The sequence below is a fragment of the Cadophora gregata genome (assembly GCF_030347475.1).
Source record: "Cadophora gregata isolate MNR1 chromosome Unknown scaffold_7, whole genome shotgun sequence".
In the NCBI taxonomy this organism is placed as follows: domain Eukaryota; kingdom Fungi; phylum Ascomycota; class Leotiomycetes; order Helotiales; family Ploettnerulaceae; genus Cadophora; species Cadophora gregata.
In genome coordinates this window covers 2,121,734-2,147,951 of record NW_026695930.1, presented here as the reverse complement: position 1 = coordinate 2,147,951, position 26,218 = coordinate 2,121,734, and the positions used below count along the sequence as shown (strand labels likewise).

At 48.2% G+C, this 26,218-nt stretch overlaps 8 protein-coding genes across 10 annotated transcripts; 2 read left to right on the top strand and 6 right to left on the bottom strand.

Annotated features, from left to right (window-relative positions):
* Window positions 1-285: 285 nt before the first annotated feature.
* On the bottom strand, window positions 286-4,157 carry CLA4 (Protein kinase). The gene is made up of 5 exons (XM_058507112.1): window positions 3,905-4,157; window positions 3,710-3,834; window positions 1,406-3,479; window positions 1,259-1,358; window positions 286-1,208 (listed from the first exon to the last, which is right to left on the bottom strand). Exons 2-5 carry the CDS (start codon window positions 3,724-3,726, stop codon window positions 799-801), a joined length of 2,601 nt encoding a protein of 866 aa, XP_058357843.1. The 5' UTR covers window positions 3,727-3,834; window positions 3,905-4,157; the 3' UTR covers window positions 286-798.
* A 2,667-nt stretch (window positions 4,158-6,824) lies between these two features.
* Window positions 6,825-7,746, bottom strand: ONS95_013460 (uncharacterized protein; the record flags this gene model as incomplete). Its single annotated transcript, XM_058507111.1, has 3 exons — window positions 6,825-6,951; window positions 7,239-7,347; window positions 7,437-7,746. 3 exons carry the CDS (start codon window positions 7,744-7,746, stop codon window positions 6,825-6,827), a joined length of 546 nt encoding a protein of 181 aa, XP_058357842.1.
* A 1,497-nt stretch (window positions 7,747-9,243) lies between these two features.
* ONS95_013459 (uncharacterized protein) lies at window positions 9,244-10,633 on the bottom strand (the record flags this gene model as incomplete). The annotated part of the gene is made up of 1 exon (XM_058507110.1): window positions 9,244-10,633. One exon carries the CDS (start codon window positions 10,631-10,633, stop codon window positions 10,025-10,027), a length of 609 nt encoding a protein of 202 aa, XP_058357841.1. The 3' UTR covers window positions 9,244-10,024.
* ONS95_013458 (uncharacterized protein) lies at window positions 10,532-11,722 on the bottom strand. The gene has a single exon (XM_058507109.1). The coding sequence runs from the start codon at window positions 11,542-11,544 to the stop codon at window positions 10,843-10,845; it is 702 nt and encodes a 233-aa protein (XP_058357840.1). The 5' UTR covers window positions 11,545-11,722; the 3' UTR covers window positions 10,532-10,842.
* Window positions 11,723-12,732: 1,010 nt separating this feature from the next.
* On the bottom strand, window positions 12,733-17,023 carry ONS95_013457 (uncharacterized protein). Its single transcript, XM_058507108.1, has 2 exons — window positions 13,769-17,023; window positions 12,733-13,714 (listed from the first exon to the last, which is right to left on the bottom strand). Exons 1-2 carry the CDS (start codon window positions 16,619-16,621, stop codon window positions 13,430-13,432), a joined length of 3,138 nt encoding a protein of 1,045 aa, XP_058357839.1. The 5' UTR covers window positions 16,622-17,023; the 3' UTR covers window positions 12,733-13,429.
* A 711-nt stretch (window positions 17,024-17,734) lies between these two features.
* Window positions 17,735-19,409, top strand: FUR1 (Uracil phosphoribosyltransferase, synthesizes UMP from uracil). 2 transcript variants are annotated; one of them, XM_058507107.1, is made up of 5 exons: window positions 17,735-18,034; window positions 18,083-18,432; window positions 18,560-18,918; window positions 19,008-19,179; window positions 19,233-19,409. In XM_058507107.1, the coding sequence occupies exons 2-5, from the start codon at window positions 18,281-18,283 to the stop codon at window positions 19,282-19,284; spliced, it is 735 nt and encodes a 244-aa protein (XP_058357838.1). In that variant the 5' UTR covers window positions 17,735-18,034; window positions 18,083-18,280; the 3' UTR covers window positions 19,285-19,409. The 2 variants fall into 2 exon arrangements, with proteins under 2 accessions (XP_058357838.1, XP_058357837.1); XM_058507106.1 differs by having other exon boundaries at window positions 17,735-18,432; window positions 19,008-19,409.
* Window positions 19,410-19,669: 260 nt separating this feature from the next.
* ONS95_013455 (uncharacterized protein) lies at window positions 19,670-20,963 on the bottom strand (the record flags this gene model as incomplete). Its single annotated transcript, XM_058507105.1, has 4 exons — window positions 20,563-20,963; window positions 20,458-20,502; window positions 20,103-20,241; window positions 19,670-19,956 (listed from the first exon to the last, which is right to left on the bottom strand). The coding sequence occupies exons 1-4, from the start codon at window positions 20,563-20,565 to the stop codon at window positions 19,670-19,672; spliced, it is 474 nt and encodes a 157-aa protein (XP_058357836.1). The 5' UTR covers window positions 20,566-20,963.
* Window positions 20,940-26,016, top strand: URG1 (Uracil-regulated protein 1; the record flags this gene model as incomplete). 2 transcript variants are annotated; one of them, XM_058507103.1, is made up of 20 exons in its annotated part: window positions 20,940-21,997; window positions 22,132-22,250; window positions 22,300-22,308; window positions 22,357-22,426; window positions 22,474-22,613; window positions 22,661-22,681; window positions 22,734-22,756; window positions 22,804-22,841; window positions 22,889-22,958; window positions 23,005-23,044; window positions 23,116-23,214; window positions 23,294-23,376; window positions 23,506-23,598; window positions 23,668-23,730; window positions 24,119-24,285; window positions 24,463-24,492; window positions 24,605-24,690; window positions 25,078-25,147; window positions 25,481-25,904; window positions 25,972-26,016. In XM_058507103.1, 19 exons carry the CDS (start codon window positions 21,600-21,602, stop codon window positions 25,491-25,493), a joined length of 1,632 nt encoding a protein of 543 aa, XP_058357834.1. In that variant the 3' UTR covers window positions 25,494-25,904; window positions 25,972-26,016. The 2 variants fall into 2 exon arrangements, with proteins under 2 accessions (XP_058357834.1, XP_058357835.1); XM_058507104.1 differs by having other exon boundaries at window positions 21,600-21,997; window positions 24,605-25,147.
* Window positions 26,017-26,218: the final 202 nt, after the last annotated feature.

Genomic DNA, 26,218 nt, shown 5'->3' with positions numbered 1-26,218 from the left:
AAGCATGGGAGGTTGGTCTGGCCAATGAAAGGTGGGGTGCCCCGAATCAAACAAAACGCCCCGCTTGCCGAGACTAGTCCATCTGAACCCTTGTATTGTCTGGGGACAAATGCCCAGGAGAGGAGAGGTTTCTTGCAGATGTGGATATCATGCAGGAAGGAAAGCTGCATGCAGATTTTCTTGAACCAAGCTACGGATATTTTCATGCAGCAGAGACTTTACGATGAGGTCAATAATTAGATTATAGTCACTTCGTTCCGGGGTATCGGGCACAAGACAGTAAGTCATTACTTAAATTCTTTTTGTTCCATGCATTCCTATCATGCGCCGTATCCTTTCTCTCTTTCTTTCTTCTTTCCGAAGCTCGACTCTGAAACCCATGTCTCGATTTGCAGCACCCAAAGCATGGTGTGAAGTCTACCATATCCGGGCGACAAATAACGAAGAAGAGGTGGGAAAAGAACGGGAAGAAAGTAAACAAAGTATATCCCAGTTTGTCCTTTATGATTTTTCAAACAACACCCCCCTGCAAAACATCCCCGAGAACAATGTAAGACCGCTTTATAGTGCTGACCTGACCGGGCTGGCGCTGCTATGCAGAAGAATCCAGGAGCACAGTCAAAAGGCCGCCCGTAACGCCGGTATTCGTGCCGAATAGTGTGTGAGATCCAGCACGAACAAATGCATATCAACCCGCGGAGCTGGAAATGTAACAATATCGGACCGCCAATCTGCTTCAATACAAACATATCATGTCGTAAACGTGATCATTATCTTTCATGGAATAAGTTGCGCATTCTACTTGGCGTGCTTGCGGAAAGCCAAAAGATCAGCCAGACTGCCCAATGCACAGCCGTGCTTCAAGAAGTCGTGTTGAAGAAGCTCAAGAGCAGACGCTCTGCTTCGGATGTCAACACAGAGACATACAGACAGGAATGCCTTCAGCTCCTTGCTCAATTTCTCGGGCTTCTTGAGGCGTGGAGTACCGTTGGTAGCGATGAGATAAAGAGCCTTGAGTGGTTCCTCGTTCAGGTATGGGGGTTCGGACTCGATCATCTCAATAGCCATGATACCAAGAGACCAGATATCGACCTTGGGACCGTATTCCTTCTGCTTAACAACTTCAGGAGCCATCCAGTAAGGTGTACCGACCATGGTGGCACGCTTAGACTTTGACTCGGTGAGCTTGGCGCAGAATCCAAAATCGGCTACATTGAGTTAGCACGTTAATCTTCACGATATGATTCACTGTACTCACTGATTTTGACATTCCCACGAGCATCAAGAAGAACGTTATCGGACTTGATATCTCTGTGAATGATAGATTGGTTGTGCAAATGCTCCAACCCACGGCATGTCTACGATGTGTTAATACTGATTTTATCCTTTGAAGAGTGATTCTTACCTCAAGACAGATAGTTGAAATTTGATCCTCGGTTATGCTTGGGTTGTTGTCAATGACATCAGTCAAAGCACCTCCCTCCATATACTCCATAACAACCCACAGCTCAGTGAAGTTGTTGCGCAAGAAAGCGTCCAGGAAATTGACAATATTTCGGTGCTTGCTGTCCTTCATGACCATAATCTCATTAACAATTAACTCCTTCCTTGGTTGGTGTGCCAAATCCATTTGCTTGATAGCCACTTGAGCCTTGCTGCCCTGTTGGCGGATAACTTCACGAGCGACAGGAGATGCTGGGTTCTCCTTAACCTTAGCAACGTAAACTGAACCAGATGCTCCTTGGCCGATCTTCTTTTGCTTGGAGTACGACAAATTGGGATCATCCTTGGACACAGCCTCTTTCAGCTTGGCCATTACTTCGTTCTCGGACATGGTGGACATGCGAACATCTTGTTTCCGTTCGGTCGCGGTTGGCTTGGAAGTCAAAGCAGCTTCAGCCGCCTTGACAGCGTCATTCTGTTGAATGCCATTGGCCCCAGTGGGCTGCTTAGCAGCAACATTGAGAGGCTTGACTTGCTGTACTGGTGCTGGAAGGCGGGATGGTGGTTGCTGACCATTGGTCGGGGCACGTGTTGCTGGCTGGGAGCCGTTTTGATATCGAGGATCCTGTGGGCGTTGGTTCTCAGCTCTAGCAGGCGAACGAGAGCCTCCATTTTGGCTTTGGTTGACGGATGACGAGCTTTGCTGCGTATTCACAGGTGGACGACTGCCATTGCTTGGGGTTGGTGCTGATGGAGCTTGTCTCTGAGTTCTGAGGGGTTGTGGTTGACCTTGCTGTCCTTGTTGAGGTCGTGGGGCGGGTGGTGCAGCTCTGGATGGATTATACCTATCCGTGTTACCGCCGCCAAATCCACCAACCTCTTGCTGGGCAATCGTTGGGCGCGTTTTTGGAAGTGATGCATTGTAAGCCTCCATATCCCGACGGTTCTGCTCCTCGATCTCCTTGTCTCGCTGCTCCTTATCCCGCTGGCGTTGAGCCTCAAGTTGCTTCTGCCTTTGGTCTTCACGAGATTGAGGATCGACATAGTTGGAAGCCATCTGTTGCATTTGCTGTCGTTGCTGCTGTTGCTCGGGAGGTGTTGGTCGGCGAGGTGCAGGGGTGCTAGATTGAGGTGTACCATAGCTGTTATTCCTCTGGTTGTTCTGAATTGGACGAGGAGGCGCAACACTAGCACCGCTCATACCATAACCTAGTTGCTTGTTCTGGTTCAAGATAGTCGGAGGAGTTGGTGTGAGACTAGGGTACTGGCTAGGGTTCTGAGCTCGCTTCGTGATATCTGAGTAGAATTCCAAAACTTCAAAGACGGCCTGTGGGTTACGCTCATAGTCCTCCTTGGTGATGGCTGACGAGTTGAGCAGCTTGGACCACTCGGGAGGTAGACCAACGAATTCACCAGTCTGGGGGTCGAATCCAACGTGAACGGAATGGCTAAAATTAGTGGGGTTGCTAACACCACCCATACCCGGGCAGCGCGCATATATGAAGTCAATCCACTCGTACAAGTCATCATCGCCCTTCACTCTGATCTGCAGCGTCTTGGAAATCCCGTCGTCCTCGCCTGGGTTGGTTGATGATCCATTTAGAGCCCGCTTAATTTCAAAAATGGTACCAGCAGCCTCGACTCGGGAAACGCCAAGTACATCCTTTAGAACGATCTGGTACGAAATTTTGCCGCCTTCGGTCTTGTGAAAATCCAGAGCCTCTTTTCGTAGGATGAGCCATTTTTGTTTCCAGGGACTGATGAAGTTTTTGCCCTCCTTGACGGAAGCCCAACCCTCTTTGATGATCGCAACTCCACCCATACCATCCATATTGGTGTTTGAGCGAGCCAGCGGTAGGGATACAGTTGATCCGGTGTATGTGGAGGTGGCAGTCCGGGTGATGGGAGAATTTATGCTCATTTGAGACATATTGCCAGGGAGATTTTGGGTAGAGGGAGTGAGATTAAGTCGAGGTCGGTCAGTAGGAGGTCGAGGAGCTGGGCCTGGGTTCATGAATTGACCCGGCGTGTAAATACTGTAAGAAGGAGCATAGTCAGCCATCATATTGGCAACAATAGTGATTCGACTCCTCGGGGAATAACGATAAAAGAGAGCAGGATGTTGAAGTAAGAGATCTTGAAGACGGTGAATGACTCCAGCCACCTTGACAGCCCGCAACTTAGTGATCCACCTTTTTCGAAGCTCCGTGTTTCCAAGGAATGTCACATTCCTGGATCTGTGCGACAAAAGACAACTATAACGCACCTGTTTTGTGACGCCATTTTCACGAAAGATGTACAATGATGGCCGAAAAGGCTGTCGGTTCTTGAAACTCTTGAGAAGCAGTCCAAGAGGCTGCGGGGTATCGTAGAAAGAAATCGTAGATCGTTCTATTTTCGAAAGAAAGGATTAGCAGATGGCCATGAATCACTGGCAGACGCATGAATAGTGGCAACACACATGTTGTGCTCGAATTCGTTATTGATCTATCGGACACAGTCGCTCCTCCGCGGTCAGATAGGAGACGCTCAGGAGTCCCAGGCACTCGAAATGGCCGAGTCTTCTGGCTGCACTCGAAGTCGGCTAGCGACAGGAAGGGCTGAACAGTCTCTTGTCGACAGCAGCCTTTGGAACTGCGTCGATTGAAGAAGGCGGTAATGTCGCCGTCTGTCGGTCGGTGTCTGTCTGTCGCGTCGTCGATGGTTGCTTGACCAGGTCCAGCTGTGAAGGAGGGTTGAAAGGTGAGGATGCGCTCGAAGGGGACGCTAACGCTAGCCGGCCTAGGCGCTCCCACTCCCAGTCGCTCCCAGTCGCTCCCAGTCGCTCCCAGTCGCTCCCAGTCGCTCCCAGTCCCTCACAGTCCCCTCCCAGCACCACCAAACACCTCGAATCCTTGCCCAATCCAGGAGCTGACTCGGGCCCAAGGCCAATCAAGCAGAACTACGGCAGACGCGATGGATCTAGTGGAGTAGAGGGGCACTTTGGGAATTTGGTATTCAAACTCAAAATCGAATGTTGTGTAGATTTACAAGAGACACAGATCTGAGAGCTATGAGATGAGATCTTGTTGTTTGTTGGCTCGTTTGTTTTGTTTTGTTGACTTGTTGACGACGAAAACCTCTCGGGGCTTCTTAAGACGACTCTATTGAAGGATACCTACAATATTGTAATGTGTCCCAAGCGAGGGGCGGAATAAAGTACAAATCAACTGTAGTTCCCGAGTAATGCTTCTGCCAGCCTTACCTGCCTACCTACCTAGGGACCAATCCACAGCAATTTTACATTATGTGATATTACGAAGTGCTTGCTCCTCTATAAAAACCACAGTGGCAACGTTACCAACCCCAACCAGCAACTAGACAAGGCAAGGACAGGTGAAATGAGGGAATTCTTTGGCCTCATTGACCAACAGCCGACAATAATCCAACACCACCACCACCACCCATCCAGGATTGCCCGATTGAATTTACACACTGTTCAGGGGTGGCTTATCTATTTCCCCAATAATGGAGACAAAAGCCGTCGAGCTTTCTTGCCTCTCTCCCTCGCCTCTTTTCAATGCCCTGTCCTTTGTCCTCTAACGATTCTCACCGTATTATCGTAATCTGTAATAATAATAATAAGGCAAGCTCGGAACCAGGCCGATCTCATTTATGTGACGCTCTCATGGTGGTGGTCTTGTCGCAGCCGGCGGGAGCTTGTTCATGCCCTGGCCTCAGACTCCGGTTTCAGCGGACTGCCTTGCCTTGCCTTGCCTTGCCTCGCCTTGCCTCGCCTTGCCTTCCCGCCCGCTGCTAGCCCTGGCCCTCTCCGTCTATCTATCGACAACCATCCATCCGCCCTAGCCTCCAACCTGACGGAGGTTCTCCTACCCCTAATTCCAGCTCGCTTCTCAGTCTCTTGTCTCTTGTCTCTTGTCTCCTTCACATCCCCTCATCAACCTCATCATTCTCAATCCATCCCCGGTGAACAACACTGCATTCCATTTCGGAGCATCATTGTCTTCTCACTCATTCCACGCACATAATATTTCCACCTCACAAAGGACCCCAATATTAAATCTGGAATGTCTGGGCGGGCCGCCACCAGGACCACCAGATAGATCTCCGGGCGGCAAGAGGCCTGCTAGCCGTATCATACTCCTGGACAGCAAGGGGAGGGCCAGCCACTTGAAACCATCGGCAGCGCAGAAGCCAGCCGCTTTGGAAAGGGATCCCGTTTCTGATGGGCGGAGACACGTCGCAGGTCCTGAACAGGCACGGACCAGAGATGTTTCCTTCTGTGATGCCTCGCATGTAACATTTATCTTGGATTCCTCTTATTCCTGTCCATGACCTGCGTGGCTTCTTTTTAATCCCATGCGGTTTTTCTCAAGGCCGGGGGGTGCTTTTGCCTTTTTTATCCATGCAAGTTTCCTTTTTTGTCCATATTCTGGAAGTTTTCCATATTCTGGAAGTTTTCCATGAGCTTTGTCTCCAAGATATGCCAAGGGTGATCCTTGCGAGAATGGCCACGTGACGGGGTTGCAATCTGTGTGGCTCTGTTGCGACATGGGCACGGTATGCAGTTGATTTCATATAAATTCACATCGCGCGAGTGGCTCGGTTAACATGATCTCCAAAATGGAGTGATGCTTCCTTCAAGCATAGACAAACAGTTGTCGAGATCCATCACTCATCAGGCCACTTGGAGAAGAATGCATTGATACTTTCAAAGTCTTTGATAAGCTTAAATCCACCATTTGTATTTGTTTGTATTCAACTTTGGCTACTATTTTGTCTTTGCAAGGCCGGTCAAGCGACTACCAGCACATCGAGTTCCATCTCTCCCTTGGGGAAGTTTCAATCACGCGGATCTCCATCCTCGCTTCCATAGACCCTTCAAGTGAAAACAGAGAATATACACTTCTCTCCACCATGGCACAACAACCTGTGACAACCCTCAAGAACAGTTGATGTTTCGAGACATTGCCAAACATTTGTTCTATATTCATCCTAAGGTGGTGGGTTATGCCGTCCAAGGTCACATTGTTGTAGGGTGCTGCACATATTTTATGCTATTTCTGAAGATCAAACTGATATCTCATCATCACTATTCGAACGACAAATGTTCCAACTATCCGCTGTGTACAGTCTGTGTTCTTGTAGTCAAGGACGAGGAAGTCATCTGACTATGCGGCTTCAGTGTTAGTGCCAGGAGATGCTAGAGCGCTGGCTTGCGCAAGCTTGCAACATTTATGAAGGAGCTCAAGAAAGGATAGAGAAAGATGGTTGTGTTCAGCTTGGTGGATCGAGCACCGCAAGACGTATTTATTCTTCTAGTCTATATATCTGGATTGACAAACGATCTCACGAAGCTCGACCATTCCGCCCAAGACCACTTAACATCTCCAAGAGGTAATGATATTGTCGTAATCACCACTATATCCATCGCTAGCAACGGCCAAGTCATACTCGTACGACATTGTCACACCGCGATCATCACCCCTGTTGTCGCAGCCACGATATCTTTTGACACAACAGACTCAGATCAGCAAGTGTTCTTCTCGACAACTAGCTTAACATCTCCAAGAGGTGATCTGATCCTCGTATTCAGGAATACGGGGGTCTTCTTCAGTAGCGACGGCAAGGTTGTAGTTATAGTTGACAGTGAGACCCCTATCGTCTCCCTTGTTGTCGCAGCCCAAGTACCTTCGACACAATCAGTACTTCACTTGAAAATACCCATCGAGTCTTATCATTTTTGCTTGGAGAGCTTCGCAAGCGATATACAATATGGAATTTTGTTCACTTACTTGTAGAACTGACAGTACCCACCGGTATTGGTGGAGATGGAGCTGACAGCATTATTATACGTATTCGAAACCGACGTATCATTCACCGGCTGGAAGTTGAAATAAGACACTACAATCATCACACACTCATCAGCATTCTTCACCAAAACGAAAGGGAGAAAAAGAAACATGACAAGAGGGCGCGGGGCGTCATCATACCGCACTTCCCAGGCGGCGCTCCAAACACCAAGCAAGGCTCTCTGAACCCAGCAAGAACACACTGCAGCACAAAAACCAGCCCATCCTGCAAAGTGATGGGACGATCTGGATCCGGCTCGTCATCTCGATGCGAGATAACGTCTTTGAAGACCAGCGTCGGCACATTTGGATCGATGAACTTCGCGACTGATGGCTTGTCGAGGATGGAGTCGTCGAGGGGTGGGACGAAATTGGGGTCCATGACGGTCACTTTGGACAGGACAGCAGGCGCTGTGGCGGATAGAATGGCAATGAGTGTAGAGAGCTTCATGGTGATGGCTGGAAATGTTGTTGTTGGTGTCTGTCTTGTGAGGTGTGAACTGAGGGCTTGGTGCTGGAGTGTACAGAGGGAGAGGAGGGAGCTCTTTATATGAGTACCAGCTTCGGCGACATACAGTCTCCCCCCTCAAGCCTCTTTGGTAGGAAACTGCAATCAACTGTTCTCATCACCGTCGAACCACATCGGACACTTCGGATGAACAGACTTCAATACTCGAGGCTCATTCCTGGTTCCTGCATGTGTCAATGGCGGGGTAAAACCCTATTTGGCATCTCTCCTCATGGTCAATTCTTCGATTTTTGTTGAGAAGCTGGGATTGGGGTTGTTAGTATCTCTGGGTAATTTTGCTCTATGGGGTGATGATTCGGTCCTTCTCATCATGCAGTAAGCATTCTAGATATTGGTGTATCGGTAGCCACGCAGCCACGTAGTCGGCAGTTCAATGTTTGAGAACTGCATGTATCGTACGTTGTACGGTTCTGCAGTTTGGGTTCAGTTTTTCATCCCATCTATGCATACGATTATATCAGCGAGGTTTGTTTTGCTTTATTTGTTTCCTGATGTCAAATATAGATTGCTTCCTTAAAACCAATCATACATTTTTTTTTTATCAAGCGTCTTCCACTCGTGTTAACAGATACGATAACTGACGACCAAGGAGCGGAACCCCTCCATCGATCAGAAGAGTTCCCGCACCGCTCAAAATCCCCCCTCTCATAGATTTCCCATCACGAAAATGTAAAAATAAGTCCATTCACGACATTTAACTTCGGTACCTGAGGGGGTTCGCGTCGGTACTTGACGGACTCAATCAACAAAAGCAGTAACAAAAGCGAGCGCGGCACCGGCACCGGCACTCATAAACGCAAACTATAAGCGAGATTTGAAAAAAGCCTTGTTTACATATCTCTCTTTATAAGCCTGACACCGCTCTTCCTTGCTTTAACTTTCAAATCTAGCTTTCGGACTTTTCGGATCCTGATAAATACTGCATATTATTGATTTCTTACTGTACCAAATAAGGTGCAGTTTCCGGAACTGCCGCGACTCTTTTTAGGTCGCGGTGGTAGGGCGACATTTTTGATTATTATTGAGCTGTAGCTGTCATACAGTAGGAATTTGTCGGGTTTTGGGGTTTGGGTTTTCACTTCCCCGGACACCACGCCCGTGCGAATCCTTCAACGATTAGATTGGTGCACGTGGATCTGCAATTACTGGGGGTGGAATTTCTCTCATGCAGAGGTGGGATATAGTGTGAAGTATGCTTTTGTGATAGAGAAGAGGATGTATGACGCTTTGATAAAGGAAAGGGGAAAAGCCTCAAGAAAGCCTCCCTATCAGCTGCAGAAAAAGGTGACTGATTTGATGAGGTGCCTAGTTGTTTGAATGCTGTGTTTTTCTCAACGAAACTCTTATAAAATATGACTCGAAAATCACTAGAATATCAAGGTACTATTTCAAAAGTGTTTCTAAGAACCGAGTTTTATTTTTATCACTATATGTTCCAAAGTAGCCTTTTTCTCCTTTGACTTTGATGTTCTGCTGTGCCTGAATCGGCCACATTTTTCTGCAGCCGATAGCCTCCCTCAAACTAAGCGACCTTCGGAAATACTCCTCCATGCTGGAGGAAAGCCAGCTTTTCCAATGAAAGCTGCAGGTCCTGTCCAATATTTTCCGGTCGACCTGGTCTAGAAGGGTGGTCCTCTACCCAATCATACGATGTAAATACATCGGCATTGAAGTAATGCCTTCCTTCTCCAAGTCTCATCCTGCTGCTAATGTCTTGACTAGCTGTCCATGTTTTTGAGCCAGCTCTGGTCAAGTCTCATATGTGTCGAACAGAAAGCGCTGTATCACTGCAAGAACTTCGAGTGATAATTATTTCCCACAATCTGGGGCAGAATACTGTGATTTCCTGCCATGGTATCTCTTATAAGAGTCAAAACTGGCTTTCGCTAAGAAGTTATGAGCCCTGGAGGTCATATCCATGCCCCTTTCCCTGCTCCTTAGAGCCACCCAGTCCCCCTCCTATAATTTTCTCAGTTGTTACTGTTCTGCCTCGACCTCTTCCCCATCCCCTTCCTCTTCCTTCCATCGACCGTATCTCCGATTCCGCACCAGGCATCCTCTTAAACCCAACCACCTTCCCATCTTCTCTTGTGATTGTGTACCCCTTATTCCTGACCCGATCTTCAAGTCCCAGCCCCGCGTCATCCTTTGCATTGATATCTGCTCCCCGATTAATCAACTCCATCACATACTGGTAACGCTATTCCCTGCCATAATCTGCGGGCCTCAGGACGGGCGTCCGCCCTTGTATATCTCTAGATTCCAAGTCGAGACCCCGGTCTAGCAGTAGTCGTAATGTATTGATAGATTCAAGGTTAATGCGCTGCGTGTCAACAGCGAGATGTAGCAATGAATCCCCGACCTGTCCTACTACTCGTGCTTCTTGTAAAACCATCGAAGCAGGGTCCTTAGAGACTGCGTACGAATCGTCTACTCTGCCCTCGTTGTATATCGCAGTAATATCCGCACCGTTATCTAAGAGATATGATATGAAGAGAATCGAGTCGTAGTGATTCCTCGCGATTGCTAGTTGGAGGACTGTCCGGCCATCTTTGGTAATTGCGTTGATGTCAGCGCCATTTGCAAGCAGGACAACTGCTATATCAACTTTCCAATGCAAAAAAGGATCGATGGCGCAATGGAGAGCTGTCCAGCCTTCCGGCGTCTTGCAGGAAATCAAATCTTGATTTTGGGCAAGGAGGAGCTCAAGTGCGTCGACATTTCCTTGGCTTGAAGCTTCATGTAATGCAGTCCTTCCATTCGAGTTTGTTGCACAGGTGGATAGGCCATGGTGGAGAAGCAGCTGCATGATGGTCGAGCATGCTGATGTATGGTTAGATGTCGCGGCGTGTAAAAGTGTGTTCCCAGATTTGTCGATATGTGTTACACGTGCGCCTTTTTCAAGTAACCGTTCGACAAAATAGATGTCATCAACTAAAACAGCTTCAAATAGAGGCGTCTGTCCATCTTCGTACTTTGTTCCTTTGTGATTAACAGAATTGACATCGACATTTCTATCTAAGAGTAGACCAAAGATCTCTCTTGATTACCCTCTCGCACAACTCGATGAAGCGGTTTGATATCCGTCCCAGGTTCAACATCGGCTCCCGCTTCCAGTAGCAGCTTCACAACTTCATCACTTTTCTTTCGGGCTTCTCCACTTGGGCCCTCACTTACGCAATTCCTCCTGAGCCAGTCGTCTTGAAGAGTCAATGTCTTCATCAAGGCACAATCCACAGACTTCTGATCAACATTTCCATCGGTGATCAGGAACTCAACAATGTCTTCTCTCCATCCTCCTGCGGCTATTCTCAAGGCACATGCAACAGCAGTACTTATCGCAACGCCGTCATCAAACTCATTGCGCTTGTTTACTGCCAGCCAAGCGAACAACTCCTCGACACATTCTAGTCGCCCACAATCGACCGCAGAATACAGCACAATGGAAGTCACAAGCCCTCCCTTTTCAATTAACAATCTCAGGATATCTAGATGCCCAAGAGCAGCCGCCTCACAAACAGAAGTTGCGTTATTGAGGAAATTTTGTTCGGACCAAGGGAGCCACAGCTCGGGATCTGCACCATAGTCCAGGAGAAGTCTAACTGACTCAATGTCGTTCTGTATTACAGCTATCTCAAGGGCTGTATTCGGAGCATCCTCAAGGCAGTAATTATAGTCACGTTGATTGAAGTTATCGTACTTATCACGTCGATTGACCATCTCTGTCGGATATCTTCAGCAGTCGTTCAAGCTCGGTGTGATCCCCACCCGATGCCGCTGCGTAAAGGGGTAAGGGCGGCTCTGGGTCATACGCCTCCTCATCCTCGTATCTCGGATAGTTGTTGTCTGTCCCGGCTTCGGAAATGGTCTTTGATGTGAGACTAGTGTCGAGTTCAATGGAGTCAATTTCACGAACTTTTCGACGTGGCAGCGAGAAATTTCTGAGGGCTGCGTTTGGGGTCTTTCGGATGCACCGTACTCGCCAACCTCCCCTCATAAAATTATCATCTGCTCCAGACAGTAATTCCTCTACCCAATTACACTGCTGATTAACCAATCAAGGCTAAACCTGATAACTATCTCTATTCTCTACATCCTCCTTATCCAACAGACCGTATCCGAACTAACCTACCCAGATTTGCAAGCAATTATCATGCTTAGTTCAGCTCGCTTAATCTTCAGAGGTACAGAAATAAACAAACTCGTCTTAGACTTGTATAATACCTTGCACAGAAGTGCTGATAGACTGACTGACGCGACATTGCTTTCTTCCCTTCTCTCAAAATTCGTTAATATCAACAGGTCTGACCACGTCTGGTAACCAACGACAAATTAATACCTCACTTAGCACTGATTCGATTCCCTAACGCAACGAAAGCCCCCTGTGCATATTCGACTTGCGGACCTCAGAATCGGAGGTCTATCCCCTCAACTACCGTATCAAAACACACATTATTGTTTTACAGGGAGTGCATACCAAGCTTGTACTGTAGCGAGACCCTATAATTAAGCGACGAACGCTGGAATCTGAATGCTAAACGTTGGAAACTAGGCAGGCAGCTTCCGCGCCTACGATTAGACAAGTGTGTTTTTCGGCAGTTGAGGGGATAGCATTCACGAGTCTGCCCATTTTACCTTTAAATCTAGCTCTAAATCTACCTTAACAATGACAGGTATCATCACCACTTTCAAATGTACCGAATCTATATAACTCACAATACGAAAAAGACATTGCACTTCATGTTTATCTCACCTCATCTCACAAATAGACTTAGAAATCAGATATCAGTTTTCGATTGGCGACTCACTCAATGTCCTGGACATTTACATTTCTCCACTTTGAATTGCTTCAATTTGCTGTACTTGATCAGATATCACTACTCGATCTAGGCAGCCAGAAAGGCGACATCTACATCTACATCTACATCTGCATTTACCTTTCCCACCATACCATACCATACCCATCCTCCCCCTCAATCCCCTTCTACACACCACACTCTGTACAATCTACTTACCTCCCATCACCACCTCCCAATCTCACCCTCCCAGCCAGCAGGCAATGACTGCCTAATGTTGCACATTACACATTACACCAATAACTCTCTATGTTCACACCTATCTATCTATCTACAAGCGCGTCTGCAAAAAAGGAAGTCTGATATCTCACTTTCTCCTTTCTCTGTCGAGATGTATGCATGCATACATATGGGTATATCAACCAGCCAACCAACCAACATAACCAGACACCCGCGCCGCCCGCGAACACCCAACAAATACCACCCACCATCCCATCCCTCCCATCTCTTCTCTCCTTGTCCGACATGCAAGGAAATTCATGACCAGACAAAGTTACAAACAAAAATCAAAACTTCATCTCGGGCCGAGCCTACGCATATAGTACCATGCATTGCAAGTAGGTAGGTAGGTCTTAGATATCCTTCTCCCTGTCTCTCTTCTTTTCTTTTCTTTTCTTTCCCCTTCTTGCTACGCTGCTCTTCCGTTTTCCCATAATGCATAGAACTAACCCGGTGCATAAACGTGATAACGCAACAGATAACCACATACACATACACACAAACATCAACATGTACATGTACCCCTCCACCTACACCTTCAACCCCTTCACACCCTTCAGTTTCTTTACCAAAGCCTCAAGTCGTTCGGTAAGGCCCGTTTGAGGAGAATAACCCTCCTCATCAGCAGCGATCATGTCCACAGTCTTATGATGACCAATGAACTCCTCAATAGAAGCGACGATAGGACGGAGGGTCTTCCTCGGCTGGTGGGCTTGGATGCGTTCTGCTAGTTGAGGCAAGAGGGAGAGGTAACCTAGAAGAACAGAGAGATACCCGAATGCGACGTTCTTTTGAGATTCTTGGACTGAATCCGCCTACCGGAGTACGTTAGTGCCGCCGAAGAAAAAGCAGGATGGGGGAGTTCTTACCTGAGATGTACGCTCCAGACTATCCGCGAACGCAGAGACCATTCCATCGAGTGGGTCACTGGTATCGCCCTGTAGTGTCTGGAGACTTTCTCGACATGCCGGACTCCATTCCGCAAAGTTGATCATGACTCCTAGGACGAGAATGAGGTGGTCAACCGCTACTGACAGATCCTCCTCGAGCATGAAGCGAGAAATCTGGTTGAACCGCGTGACCACTACTTGGCCCATTGCTGACACCAACGATGCTCGTGCAAAGACGTCCGAAGCTCTTGGATTGTTGTTCGTTACATTGAGTGTCAAGCGCAGAAGCAGGATTTGTAACACCCCAATCTCCTCAAGAGGCCGCGTTAATGCAATTTGAAGAGTATCCCCGATGATGGGAAGATACTCGTTGATCCATATTGTCTCATCTTGAACAGTCCTTGCCGTAATCGAATGAGATTCCAAGGCGGACAGGGCTAGGTAGAAATCAATAGCAGATTTCTCCTTCGGTAAAGCCCATGACCGAGCATCGGTGGCTGACTTGACAATTGCAAAGAGGCTTGTAGTGAGTTCTTTGCTGAAGATGTCCGCTGCGTTCCCCGCTTCTCTTGTTTGACGGACCATGAGTTCAAGACACTTCAAGGCGATCGTTCTCGGGGAAATAGATTGAGGCTTGAGGTCCTCCCAGACTGGCAATTGAAGGAGGTAGTCTTGGTACTCTGAAATGAGGGACTGAGCAACTTTGGACATGTTGCTCTTCCGATCTTTGGCCACAAGATTGATGCCGGAATGACTTTCGAGAAGGCGAATCAGAAGTCTGGTGATACCTTGCCGTCGTAACTGTGAAACAATATGTGGCATGTTTCCTTCCATCAGGAGCGACACAAGAATAGTGACCATTAAGAAGCCAGACACTATCTCTGTTTCCAGACCAAGGTGTAGGAATAGCTTCTGCTCCATACCATTTGCGCGGAATTGGCGAGCAAAATTCTTGTCTTGCATCTTGTGTGCAAGATCAAGGAGGCCAGAACGTCTCATCGAGGGTGTAGTCTTGCCGGGACTACCAATGCGATCTAGGAAGTCTTGCACTTCGTCGAGGAAGCGGTTATTGGCACCCGCTTGCCTCAGCTCGTGGACACTCCTAATGGCAGCTACCGAATCGTCTTCATCATCTACCTCCTCATGAAAGTTCGGAAGAGGCTTCAAGGTAGGAATTGATGCTCGTCGCCCTCTTCTTCCTTGTGCATTCTGTGGTGGTACAGTTGGCAATTCCATCGCCAACTGAGACATTAGGTCATCCTCGTTCAACATAGACCTCTGCTTGGCATATGTGAATTTGGGACCTGTCACTTGAGAACTCTGACTCTCCGGGACCAGAGCAGGTTGCAAAGTCTGACTGGCAGGAGCATCCTCCATGACGATATCCAGATCGGCAGAGTGGCTTGATTCCGAGTTGTCTACTTCTTCTTCATCGTCCGACTCTTCGTCAGAAGAATCAGCTGCCTGCTCAACCAGTGAATCGATGAGTCTCCGCCTTGGAAGGGTCCTAGTCGTCTTCTGGGCAGGTTTCGATATCCCGGCCGGTCGTGCCAAAGGACTTCGTACTTTCGGTGCAGCTGTTAGGACTTTCCTTTGAACTGCGTTCGCCTCCACCACTTCACTCTCACTTCCGGCACTGCTGCTACCTATACTCTTCTCTTCTGGCTCCAGTAGCGCCTGCCACATTTCTTTCCCCTTCGGCGAGATATGTTGTCCGGTTGGGTCAACATCCATCATATCCACATCACTGAGATTGATTGAAGGTGTACTTATTTCCGGTTCTGGCGAAACACTCAGTTTGTCCGGGGTTCGTGGTGGCCCAGGTTGCTTCTTGGGAGATTCCTGTATCTTTGGCCTGGCTACCATCCTCGGAAATTGACCAGCCTTTGGTGAAGTGTTCCGAGCTTTTGGAGGCTTTGCGCTCAACTTTGGCACAAGTCGGGCATTATTCCCCAGCAGTCGCTTCAGAGCGGGCTCATCTGGGGACAGCTTCAACTTCTTCCTGCTTGCCATATCCTCCGCATCGCTTGTAGGTGGCTTGTGAGTGACCTGTGAGACACCATTTACAACGGCTTTCTTCACCAACTTTTGTACCGGCCTGGGAGTAGGAAGCACTTCATCATCGCTGCTTGGGACATCAAACATATCTTTTTTCGGCATTGCGGCAGGTGAAGAAGTGATCGATAATGGCCTCTGCAGCGCCTTTACCTGTTTTGCTGGTGATGTCCTGGCTACCTTCCTAACCGGCGCATCATCTTCACTTGGAATATCATATATATCTTTCACTGGAGATGGCGGAGCAGGTGTCCTGGATATGGATCTTCGCAGAGCAGGCTTGACTTTGGCAGATTCGGGTGCTGGCTTTCGGATCGGCTTTTGAGTTACATTCTTGGGGGCAGGCGCATCGTTGTCAGAATCAGGCACGTCGAAGATGCTCGCAGGAGGTCTGGATATAGGTTCTCTTGAGACAAGTGTTGGCCGAGCCTTTTTTGGTCTGGGAGTCGTTGCCTTTTTCTGTATGGATTTCGGTATTGGAACCTCGTCATCGCTCACAGGGACGTCGAAGATATTCCCAGACTTCGCAGAAGGTGTTGTTGACACCGATCTCTCGCGGACGGATTTGAGCTTTAACGGTGTAGTAGGACGACTTGAAGGAGCCGCTGGGGCTATACTGGTAAGGACTGGCGCACTGATCTTGATCTGGGGATCAGGCGTCTGTGACTTCCGCGCCATCGAAGCAAAGCCATGGTATTCCGGTATTCTCCTCCTTGCAGCCTTTCCATATGTCGTGATCTTCTTCCTGGGAATACCTCCTTCTTGGAAGGTCGCCATGGTTGTTGTGGGACGTACGAGTTCGCAGATTGAAAGCCGGCGGTTGCTATGAAATCATAAGTGAGTGTGAGCTAATTCGCGGTCGCGAAGTGAATTATGCTTGATGCGGGGAGATCGAGTGGATAGATGCGCATCTTCAAGGGGCGGTCATGGTGTATTTATCGGGGAGGTGAAAGAGGCGCCGGATCCGTTGGGAACTGAGGTTATGGTGTTCCGTTAATAGGCGGTTAAGGGTTCAGATGTAAATAAAGGAAGCCATAAAGTTACGAGGTCGCGACTGACGCACGGCAAGCGGGCGGGCGAGGACAGGCCACCGCGCTAGTTGTGCCAAGCCAAGCAGCAATGAGTGAGGATGCTCAAACAAAGTAACATTTTCACCCTGAGATCATGGTTTACTTTATCTATGAGACCTGTCATTAGAAAGAAATCACCAGTGTTTTTACGAATGTTTGCTCCCAGTATTAAAGTTAGTGACTGTTTGTGAAGTCTTGTGCAGTATTGTGCAGGCGCTTCACCCTTTTCTTGGTCTTGTTCAGTTACTCTAGCCCGCGCCGCTTCCGGCAAGCACCCTCACCCTTGTCTGCCCTTGCCCATTACGGGAAGCCAAATGAATCACTTGTGCGGAACGTCCAACCCCCGATTTTGACCTAATTATTCTACCACTTTCTAGTGGTATAATAACACTGTTGAATGATAGAAATAATATCTAAAATAGGATCGATTTTTTGATATATTTAATATTAATATCAAAGGCGGTTTCGTAGTAAAACAAGGGGGTTGAAAATACGACGTTTATAAAAGGAAGCAGGGTCACTTCAAGTACCTAAGCTAGCTTATCTTTACTACTTACTAACTCAACTTATCCTTTTTGTTTCAACTCTGTTAGGTATGATATTATTATAGAAAAATCTAATTAATTAGTGATATATTCTTTCATACATGTAATAAATAATCAAAGTAAAAGCTGAGGCAGAATTAATTATTAGACATTTGCAAGTATGAAATTGAACGTTCCGCACAAGTGATTCATTTGGCTTCCCGTAGCCCATGCCCATGCCCATGGCTGCGCTACCAAAACCAAGTGGCGGCTGTTCTTAGTCACAACTCTCACTACTGACCTGCCCTTCTTATCGGCCTCTTAATTTGAGCAACCTGATCCGACCCCTCCTTCTCTTGTACTGTACCCCGCTCACGCGACAGCTATCCAGTCTAGTCCAGTCCAAGAGAGCAATTGGATCTTTTGCAGACCTGGACCTGGACCTGACTGGCCTGAATCAGGGCAAGGCGGAGGTGACCGCTGCCGCTAGTTGAAGGTCAACCTTCTTCTGACTTTGTTTTTATATATCTCAACTACATGTTCATTTTGTGTTTGCTGGGTGAATTTCATTCCTCAAGAAAACTTCAAGCTAGCAGGTACATACTTCAACTTCAACTTCAACACCTACCTCTAAGACATCTCAGCTGCACCTCAACCTGAACTCAGTTACAACACAGCCCACCCTTGACAAGAGCATGTGCAAAGCTTGATTGCAGTTCCACACTATACTACACATCAAGCGGCATTCTCTCACTGGGGACGTCAAGCAAACACTTTACTTCATTACCAATTGAGTACTTAGTCACTCAAATCAGATAGCCATCTGCACACTCAATCCCACCATGTCGTCCGCACCCAAAGACACGCCGCAGCAGAGCGTAGGTCCAGAATACCGACCAGAGAAACAAAAGCCCGTCGCCACAGTCTCAAAAGCTGTCCCATTTGAGAATGTGCACACCCTATCACAAACACCGCAGCTCATTGCTCTCTTGACGTGAGTACCCAACGGCAAGCAGCATTATGCCCACCACCCTGGTTGAGTTCATCTCAGAGATCCGATTTTGACATCTTAGTATCACGAGATTCTGAAAAACAATAACTAACCCGCCCCCTCCCTCCAGAATGATCCGCTCCAAAACCACCGACCGCGCCGACTTCATCTTCTACTCCAACCGGATCATCCGCCTCCTGGTGGAAGAAGGCCTCAACCACCTCCCGGTAGTAGAGCACACCATCACCACGCCCGTCGGCCGCACCTACGCGGGTGTTCAATTCCAAGGCAAGATCTGTGGCGTGTCGATCATGCGTGCGGGCGAGGCGATGGAGGAGGGGCTGAGGAATTGCTGCCGCTCTGTACGGATTGGGAAGATCCTGATTCAGAGGGACGAGGAGACGTGTAAGCCGAAGCTGTTTTATGATAAGTTGCCGGAGGATATTAGCGATAGGTGGGTGTTGTTGTTGGATCCTATGTTTGCTACTGGTGAGTTTCCCCTCTCTTGCCTAAATTGCCTCGTCAAAACCCAACTACGACAAAGATATAAAGTCTAGATCTAACATCCACCCTTACAGGTGGTTCTGCAACTATGGCCGTGGACGTACTCATCTCCCGCGGCGTCCCAGAAGAGCGAATCCTCTTTTTGAACTTAATCGCCAGCCCGGAAGGAATCGAGATCTTCGCTAAGAAGTTCCCTAAACTGAGAGTGATTACGGCGTTCATTGATCAGGGATTGGATGAGAAGAAGTATGTATTTCCCTTCAGGTAATAAGTGGAAAGTAGTGCTGATAACTATCTAGCTATATCGTGCCTGGACTTGGTGATTTTGGTGATAGATTCTACACTATGTAGAGATCTGGGTCGGGATGGAGAGGGACTATGAAGTATGAAATATGAAATATAGGCATAGCCTCTCTTGTAAGGCGCTTGATAGTAGTATAGCTACGTACGGCAAGAAAACGACGAAATCATTAAGAAGCACATTCCTGAACTTGATGACATCTTGAATTCCGAGAAGTTCTTTCGCCATTGTATTTCCCATTTTACTCAAACCTAACGCCCCTCCCTCCCTATGAGTGAGTCCCATACTCGCCAGCCCGGTCCTAAATAAAATCGGAAATCATCGAATACACTTTCCACCCCCCTCCCTCTCCCTCCCTCCTTCCAAATCTAACCACCCATCCCTCCAGCTCTAATCACTCTCCTCTCTCCCTCCCCTCCCCCTCCCACACTCTATCTAATACTCATCATCTGCCACCACCCCCTCCCCACCATACCCCCCCATCCCATCCTCATCCTCATCCGCATCCGCATCATCAATAATATCATCATCATCATCATCATCCTCATCCCTCGCCGCCCTCCCCCTCTGTCTGCCTGCCGCCCCACCACCACCGCCACCTCCAGAGACAGGAACACGCGCCTGCGCTCTACTGTCTTCGTCGAGCTCCTCGCCGTCTCCCTTCGCTACCGCGTCGCAGGCGTCCACCCAGTCGGCGTAGACGTCGACTGCTGCTGAGAGGTCTGTATTTTCACACATCATTAGAATTGTTTCCAGTCAAGTACGTAATTGTGGTTCCAATTTTGGAGTTGGGGGTTGAGGCATATAGGGATATGAAGGAAGGGAGAGGAGGAGGAGCAAAAGAATGGAGAGGAAGGGAAGAACGTACAGTTTATCGCACACTGAAAGTGCTGACTGCAGACCTTACACGACAGCGCGCCAACACCTGCTTTCTTATCCAGCTTGACGATGACGCTTCCTTCGTGGTTGCAGAAGAGGCAGTCGAATGTGGAGGGGAGAGGCGCATTCTATGGAGGGAAGGGTATCGTCAGTCTTTCTCTTCTCTTCTCTTGTCTTCAGGCATAATATCCTGCCCTCCCTCCAAGCTAGGAAGCGCTCATCGCGTATTGTATGATTGAGTCCCTCTCCTTACTCTCTGCCTCCATCTTGGGCTGCAGATTTCCTCCTGCCTAGCCTGCTGTCTGGGGTACAACGCTGGAGGACTGTGTCGCGACTCAACTCACCTTCTTCGGGCCCTGAGGCTTCTTGGCAGCCTTCTTGCGTTTTCCCTATCATCGAAACCAATCAGCACGCGATCCTCTCCCTCTTGGGTAATTAGCCCTGCATACCATTGTGACGTCTGTCTCTTTTCCCGTGTTGCGACCTGCTTCGTTGGGAATTGTGCAGTGCAGTTTGCTCTAGTTGAAAGGAAGCTCGAAAAGGCCCGGCGAGAGAGCGCGCGCGTCAAAATGTTCGATGGATTGTCGCCGCCTCCCGATAGCGACAGGGGGTGTTGTATGCGGCTAGTATCTGGTTTGCGGGGCAGATAAGGCGGCGATAAGAGCTGGTGAGGGGTGAGAGGGTGAGCTTGACGGAGCTGAGAGAGGCAGAGAGGGAGTGCTGGGAGCTTCCAAGAAGAGGTAAGTGAGTTTGGAGAGAAGTGTCACATTGTCTAACGGTACTTTGGGACATTCCCATTCTGAAACTCCTATATCGGATCAAGCAATCAAGTCAAGTCAAGTCAAGTCAAGTCAAGTCAAGTCAAGTCAAGTCAAGCCAGGTACAATCTGTTTGTACATTCTATTCGTCAACCCATTCATTGCTGAGACAACTACCCTCATCTCATCTCATCTCACCGTCTTTCTCCTACCTACGAGTCCTTAGGTTCCTTCTGATCCCCAAACCGGCACCGGCTGTTGTGGCATACATTCCGGCACCCCTCGTGCAGCTCAAACAACCCAGCAAACCAACCAAAGCAGACCAAATCAGAGCGGTATCCAGGTCCACGAGGTCCCTGCGTCCCATCACATCCATTCATATCGGCATCTCCTCCGGTCCCCTGGCACCAGTGTCACTGCTACCAACCACTTACTCCATACGACCTAAGTGACCAGCTACCTTACCTCCGCCAAGCCCAAACTCGTCCTGCTCTATCTCGCTTCCCGACTATTTGAAGTCAACGTCTCCCAGCTCATCCCACTCCTCTTTCCTCTCCTTCTTCTTTCTTCTTCTTTCTCCTCCAGCCAAAAGCACTTAGAAGACACAGAATCTACCCCGAGCGGACATCTCAGGGATAAGCAGACTATCAATACAATTAATTCCATACAAACTCACTCAGACAAAGAGACACAGATTCAGACCGCCAAACAAGAAACACTCCGTCATCATGGCATCCCCACCATCCGACCAAACCGAGCTCCTAAAAGAGGTGCTGGAAGCCGTGAAAGCCCTAACACTCAACCACACCCTTCTCTCCTCCCACGTTGACGCCATCTCCGGACGCGTCAACGTGCTGGCTGGCATGAAGGAGGTGCGCGACGTTGCAGAGACACAGAAAGAGACCAGCCCCTCATCTTCTTCCTCTTCTACAACTGCAGCAGCAGCTTCTACTCCTCCTGTAAAAAAAAGTGAATTGCTTTCAGCCGTTGACAATGATTCCGATGATGTTGTACCGCAATCCCCATCTCTGCCCGCTACTCAGCTTGAGGGGGCGGGCCCGTCGTCACCGTCGTCTGCTCTGTCGCATGCGAGGAAGCCGAGTGTTACTTCGAGAATTATCCTCACGTGAGTTGTTTGTTTGGTTGTACTATGAGGCTCGTCATGTGTAGAGTATGCCGTTGGCGTACTGTGCGTGTGGTGGCTCCTCCGTACCCATTATGTGCTTAGAGGCGTTTACTGACATGTGTGGTGGTTTGTAGGACTTATCCCGGTCAATCCGGTATCAATCCACTTCCTATGGACTGGGGTCACAAGGATCCTCAAGAGAGAGGTCCTGTTGTGGTTTCGAGAAGTCAAACTACGATTCGGAGACGTAATGGTAAGTATCCTAATTCCCCTTGTGAAAATACCGCTAACTTGGAATGCAGCTATTGGAGGTAAGTCGGGTTGATGCAAGCACAACTGTCAATACTAACATGTAGAAGCTCATGGTGGATCCTATTCTATCTACTACGCTCTTGCAGTTGCTAGTAATGAGATCAAGGTTGACCATAGGTATGTGCATTGTTGTGAAGAAAGGAGATTCTTACTCACTCCCGTAGACCCGATTTCACCAACACCGAACCAGCTGCGAATATCGGTCCTTTTCCACAATGGGCTGATAAGAAGAAGATCGTCTCGATGGATCCCTTAGGTCATTTGGCCCCATGGTTATTCAAGGACATTATGCAAAAGGAGAATGGTATGCTATGTGCTCGGATTGGAATTGACAAGGCTAACAAGAAATAGTTGATATTAGACCGACGATCGGTAAGAGCCGCTGTTCTGGGCTGCTGAAGAATGAATAGCTGACGTGAAAAAGCTATCACTAGAGCTCACATGAAGGTCGGAAACGCCTTCACTGCTCATCTTTCATTGCTGACCCCTTTCAGTTACCCGAATTGGAGCAAAGTGTGAAGGAGGGTCGTCTGTATGTACACACATCAACTTGCTATGACCATACCTAAGCAAATACAGGGTTCCAGATGGCAAAGTCTGCCTTAACGAGTCCGGTGAGCTAGCAGTAACCAAGTTCGCCGTCGAGCCAGTAGGTAGTATCAAAATGATTCCCTACCCTCCCTGACAAAAAACAGGTTTGGTATCTTCCCGGTGTAGCAGAGAGATTTGGAATCGGTAAGTTTTTGCCCTCTTTTACTCCCCCTCTTGTGCTCCATATCTTTGTCACACGTACTAACGATCAACAGACGAAGGATCACTCAGGCGATCCCTATTCGAACATACCGGTGGATCATATCCCGAGCTGATCACCAGAGGCGACATCAAGCTTTTCCTACCTCCAATCGGTACGACCTCCCCTCTTTCACTACAATATCACAAATCACATCTGTCCAACAATCCATGTCCAAAGCTAATAGCTTGCAGGTGGTCTTACAGTGTACTGCTTTGGAGATCCAGCAAAGATGTCAGACGAGAAAGTTCGCCTTGCTTTACGGGTTCACGATGAGGTCAGTCTTTTGTCCTCCTTTTCCTATCCTGGGTTTTCATCCCGAGATCTCGGGACACGACTTGCATTGGATATCATATGCAGGTATGGTAACCACGCCCTCGCACACCATCTGACAAGAGAACAACAGTGTAACGGTAGTGACGTGTTCGGATCTGACATCTGCACGTGCCGTCCCTATCTCATCTACGGTATTGAGGAAGCTGTCAAGGAAGCTCAGAAGGTGAGATGCATCCCCTAAATCTCCCGATCCAATCGTTCGTGTATGCAAGTAGAAGCTGACCAGAAGTAGGGTGGGAGTGGAGTAGTCATTTACTTCCGCAAGGAAGGTCGTGCTTTGGGCGAAGTTACAAAGGTCAGTCAGATTTGTGACCTTCATGCGTATGCATTCTATCAGATGTTCGGATAGATGATGGGGATGAGTTGAAGTAACCACTCATATTGCGCAACTCATCTCTCTCCCGAACACTGCTCTATGCAGCCAGTATCCCGCCCAACATCAACCCCAACCCTACCTCATTCAACTCCTCCCCATCGCTCTATATTCCACAACATACCCCACACCCGAGACCATACGTCCGCAATTTCGCAACTGCTGTCGTTCAACCTGTGGTGCTGCGCTCTCTCTCATCATCCCTTCCCAATCCATCATTTCGACCTATATGCTACACAAAACCCTCTACCTAGTCTACACTCCTACCACCATTCAACAGTTTTCAAACTAATCATCCTTTCCTCTACAGTACCTCGTCTACAATGCACGAAAACGCGGCGCCGATCGCGCATCTGAGTACTTTAAGCGAACCGAAAATATCGCCGGTGTGAAGGATATGCGTTTCCAAGCCTTGATGCCGGATATCCTGCATTGGTTGGGCATTAAGAAGATTGATCGCATGTTGAGTATGAGCAAGTGAGTATTACCCCTCCTCCCTAGTGATTCGCTTGATCTCCGGACGTTGTGTGGGAGGGAAAAGCTCTGTATTTTCGGCGAGTTTTCAACATGAGAACTTGGAGCAGGTGGGAAGAGGAGAGAAATATTTGAGAAATGATTGGTGTTTTGATGATGAAGTAGCTAATATTTCGACAGCATGAAACACGACGCTATTGTTGGTCAAGGGTATGTCTTCCCTCCCTGGTCCGCATGTTATGTTTGCTTTTGAATTCTGCCTTGCCTTCTTTGTAAAGGCAAAACCCCCACACCTCACAACTCACTAACAGTCCTTCTTCAGAATCCCTATCCACGAACGTGTCGAACTCCCCGAGTCCTGGATCCCAGCCGATTCCAGGGTTGAAATTGACGCTAAAATCACTGCCGGTAAGTCCTATTTCCTTATTTCTTTTTGCGGGAATGCCTGATTGAGGTAAACCCCTGTTGTATATTGCTTTTGATGGAGGATTCGACAAGGTTGTGCAGGGAATGGTGTGGAGTGAAGAGGAGCTGGATATGGATATGATTTCACCCCACTTCGTCCCTCCCTCCCGCTCAACCATCACCCCCACCCATCGAAAACCATGTCTTCAAACGCATGGCCAGCAAGGGGTGCTATGATAGGGCTGACTCCCATTCTACCATATCCATACGTGGAGCTGGTATCAACCTACCCAGCACACCTGCCAGCAGGACTTCCAAATCAGATGCGTGGCTCACTTCGCTGGAAACTTCATGATAGAATGCAAGCTGACACCCACGCTCTTCAAATAGGCTATTTCACCACCGGCCACCGCATGACCGAAGAAGAACTCGCCGCTGTCAAGGGACGCAGTTGGGAAGAGTACGTATCTCCTTTCCTTATTTGCACCTACCAATGCTATCTCTCCGAGATGAACTCCATCACTTCACCATCCATCCCATGTTCTACATTCATACGTACATACCTTGCACCCAATCCGACATCACACGCTCACTCTCACTCTCAATCTCGAATCTCACCCTCCTTCTCTTCATCTATCCTCTCCAATCCGAAAAATACCGCATTCTGAAAAATACCGCACTGCAATACTCTTTCCTTCCCTTCGGCATATCTCACCTCGCCCGACCCACCCCCCTTAACCAAAAAAAAAACATACAGTTACAGTATTTGTACTAACAACCAATTTACCTCCAGTATCGACCACTAAGCAAGCCACCACCCTGAATTTCTCACAAAGGTATCATATGCCTGCCCGGCAAACTGATCGGTCGTGGTTGATTCACTTGTGGAACTTGGTAGTTGGATCCCGTACTTGGGACTTGGTCATAGGCATTGGTCTTAGGCTCAGGCTGCGAAAATCGTTCCTGCATCCGCGCCCAACCTGGTTGATACCCGCACATCACACCACATCACATTACAACAAACTTTGATAGGGCGCAGATATTTGATTTGATTTGATGGATAGTTTAGATCAGTATATTGGATTAGAGTTTTCATAATTAACAAATGAAGAGAAGAAAAAAAAAAAAATTCAAGAAACTTACTTCTGTGTCCACATTCTAGTCCTGACCGACAGTAAATCCACTATATTCTAGAATCTCCAATAAACAGTACTAAGGTACTTACTTGTATTTCTATTGAATCATGATTCATGAATCGTGATCCCAAGTCCTCACTTATTACAGTATACCTTACCTTACCTTACCGAATCGTACCTTACCGAATCGTACCTTACCGAATCGTACCCAGACCAGACCAGAGCAGAGCAGACCGCTTCTTCCTTCTTCCCCTTCTCAGCCAATCAGAACCGCGGATTCGGGTCTTTCTTTCAAAAAAAAAAAATACTCTTTTCGCTGGGTTAGTTAGTTAGTCACTGGAGGAAGGGGATGTGTTGTCGTGTGTTGTCGTGTCGTGTCGTGTCGTGTCATGGCA

Coding starts and splice junctions, on each gene's coding strand:
- ONS95_013457 (XM_058507108.1), bottom strand. CDS start 16,621: ATGGCGACCTTCCAAGAAGGAGGTATTCCCAGGAAGAAGATCACGACA. Junction 13,715..13,768: donor GTCTGGAGCGTACATCTCAG/GTAAGAACTCCC, acceptor GTACTCCGGTAG/GCGGATTCAGTCCAAGAATC.
- ONS95_013458 (XM_058507109.1), bottom strand. CDS start 11,544: ATGGTCAATCGACGTGATAAGTACGATAACTTCAATCAACGTGACTAT.
- CLA4 (XM_058507112.1), bottom strand. Junction 1,359..1,405: donor TTTCAACTATCTGTCTTGAG/GTAAGAATCACT, acceptor AACACATCGTAG/ACATGCCGTGGGTTGGAGCA. Junction 1,209..1,258: donor TCGTGGGAATGTCAAAATCA/GTGAGTACAGTG, acceptor AACTCAATGTAG/CCGATTTTGGATTCTGCGCC.
- FUR1 (XM_058507107.1), top strand. CDS start 18,281: ATGTCGTCCGCACCCAAAGACACGCCGCAGCAGAGCGTAGGTCCAGAA. Junction 18,919..19,007: donor GGATCCTATGTTTGCTACTG/GTGAGTTTCCCC, acceptor CCACCCTTACAG/GTGGTTCTGCAACTATGGCC. Junction 19,180..19,232: donor CAGGGATTGGATGAGAAGAA/GTATGTATTTCC, acceptor ATAACTATCTAG/CTATATCGTGCCTGGACTTG.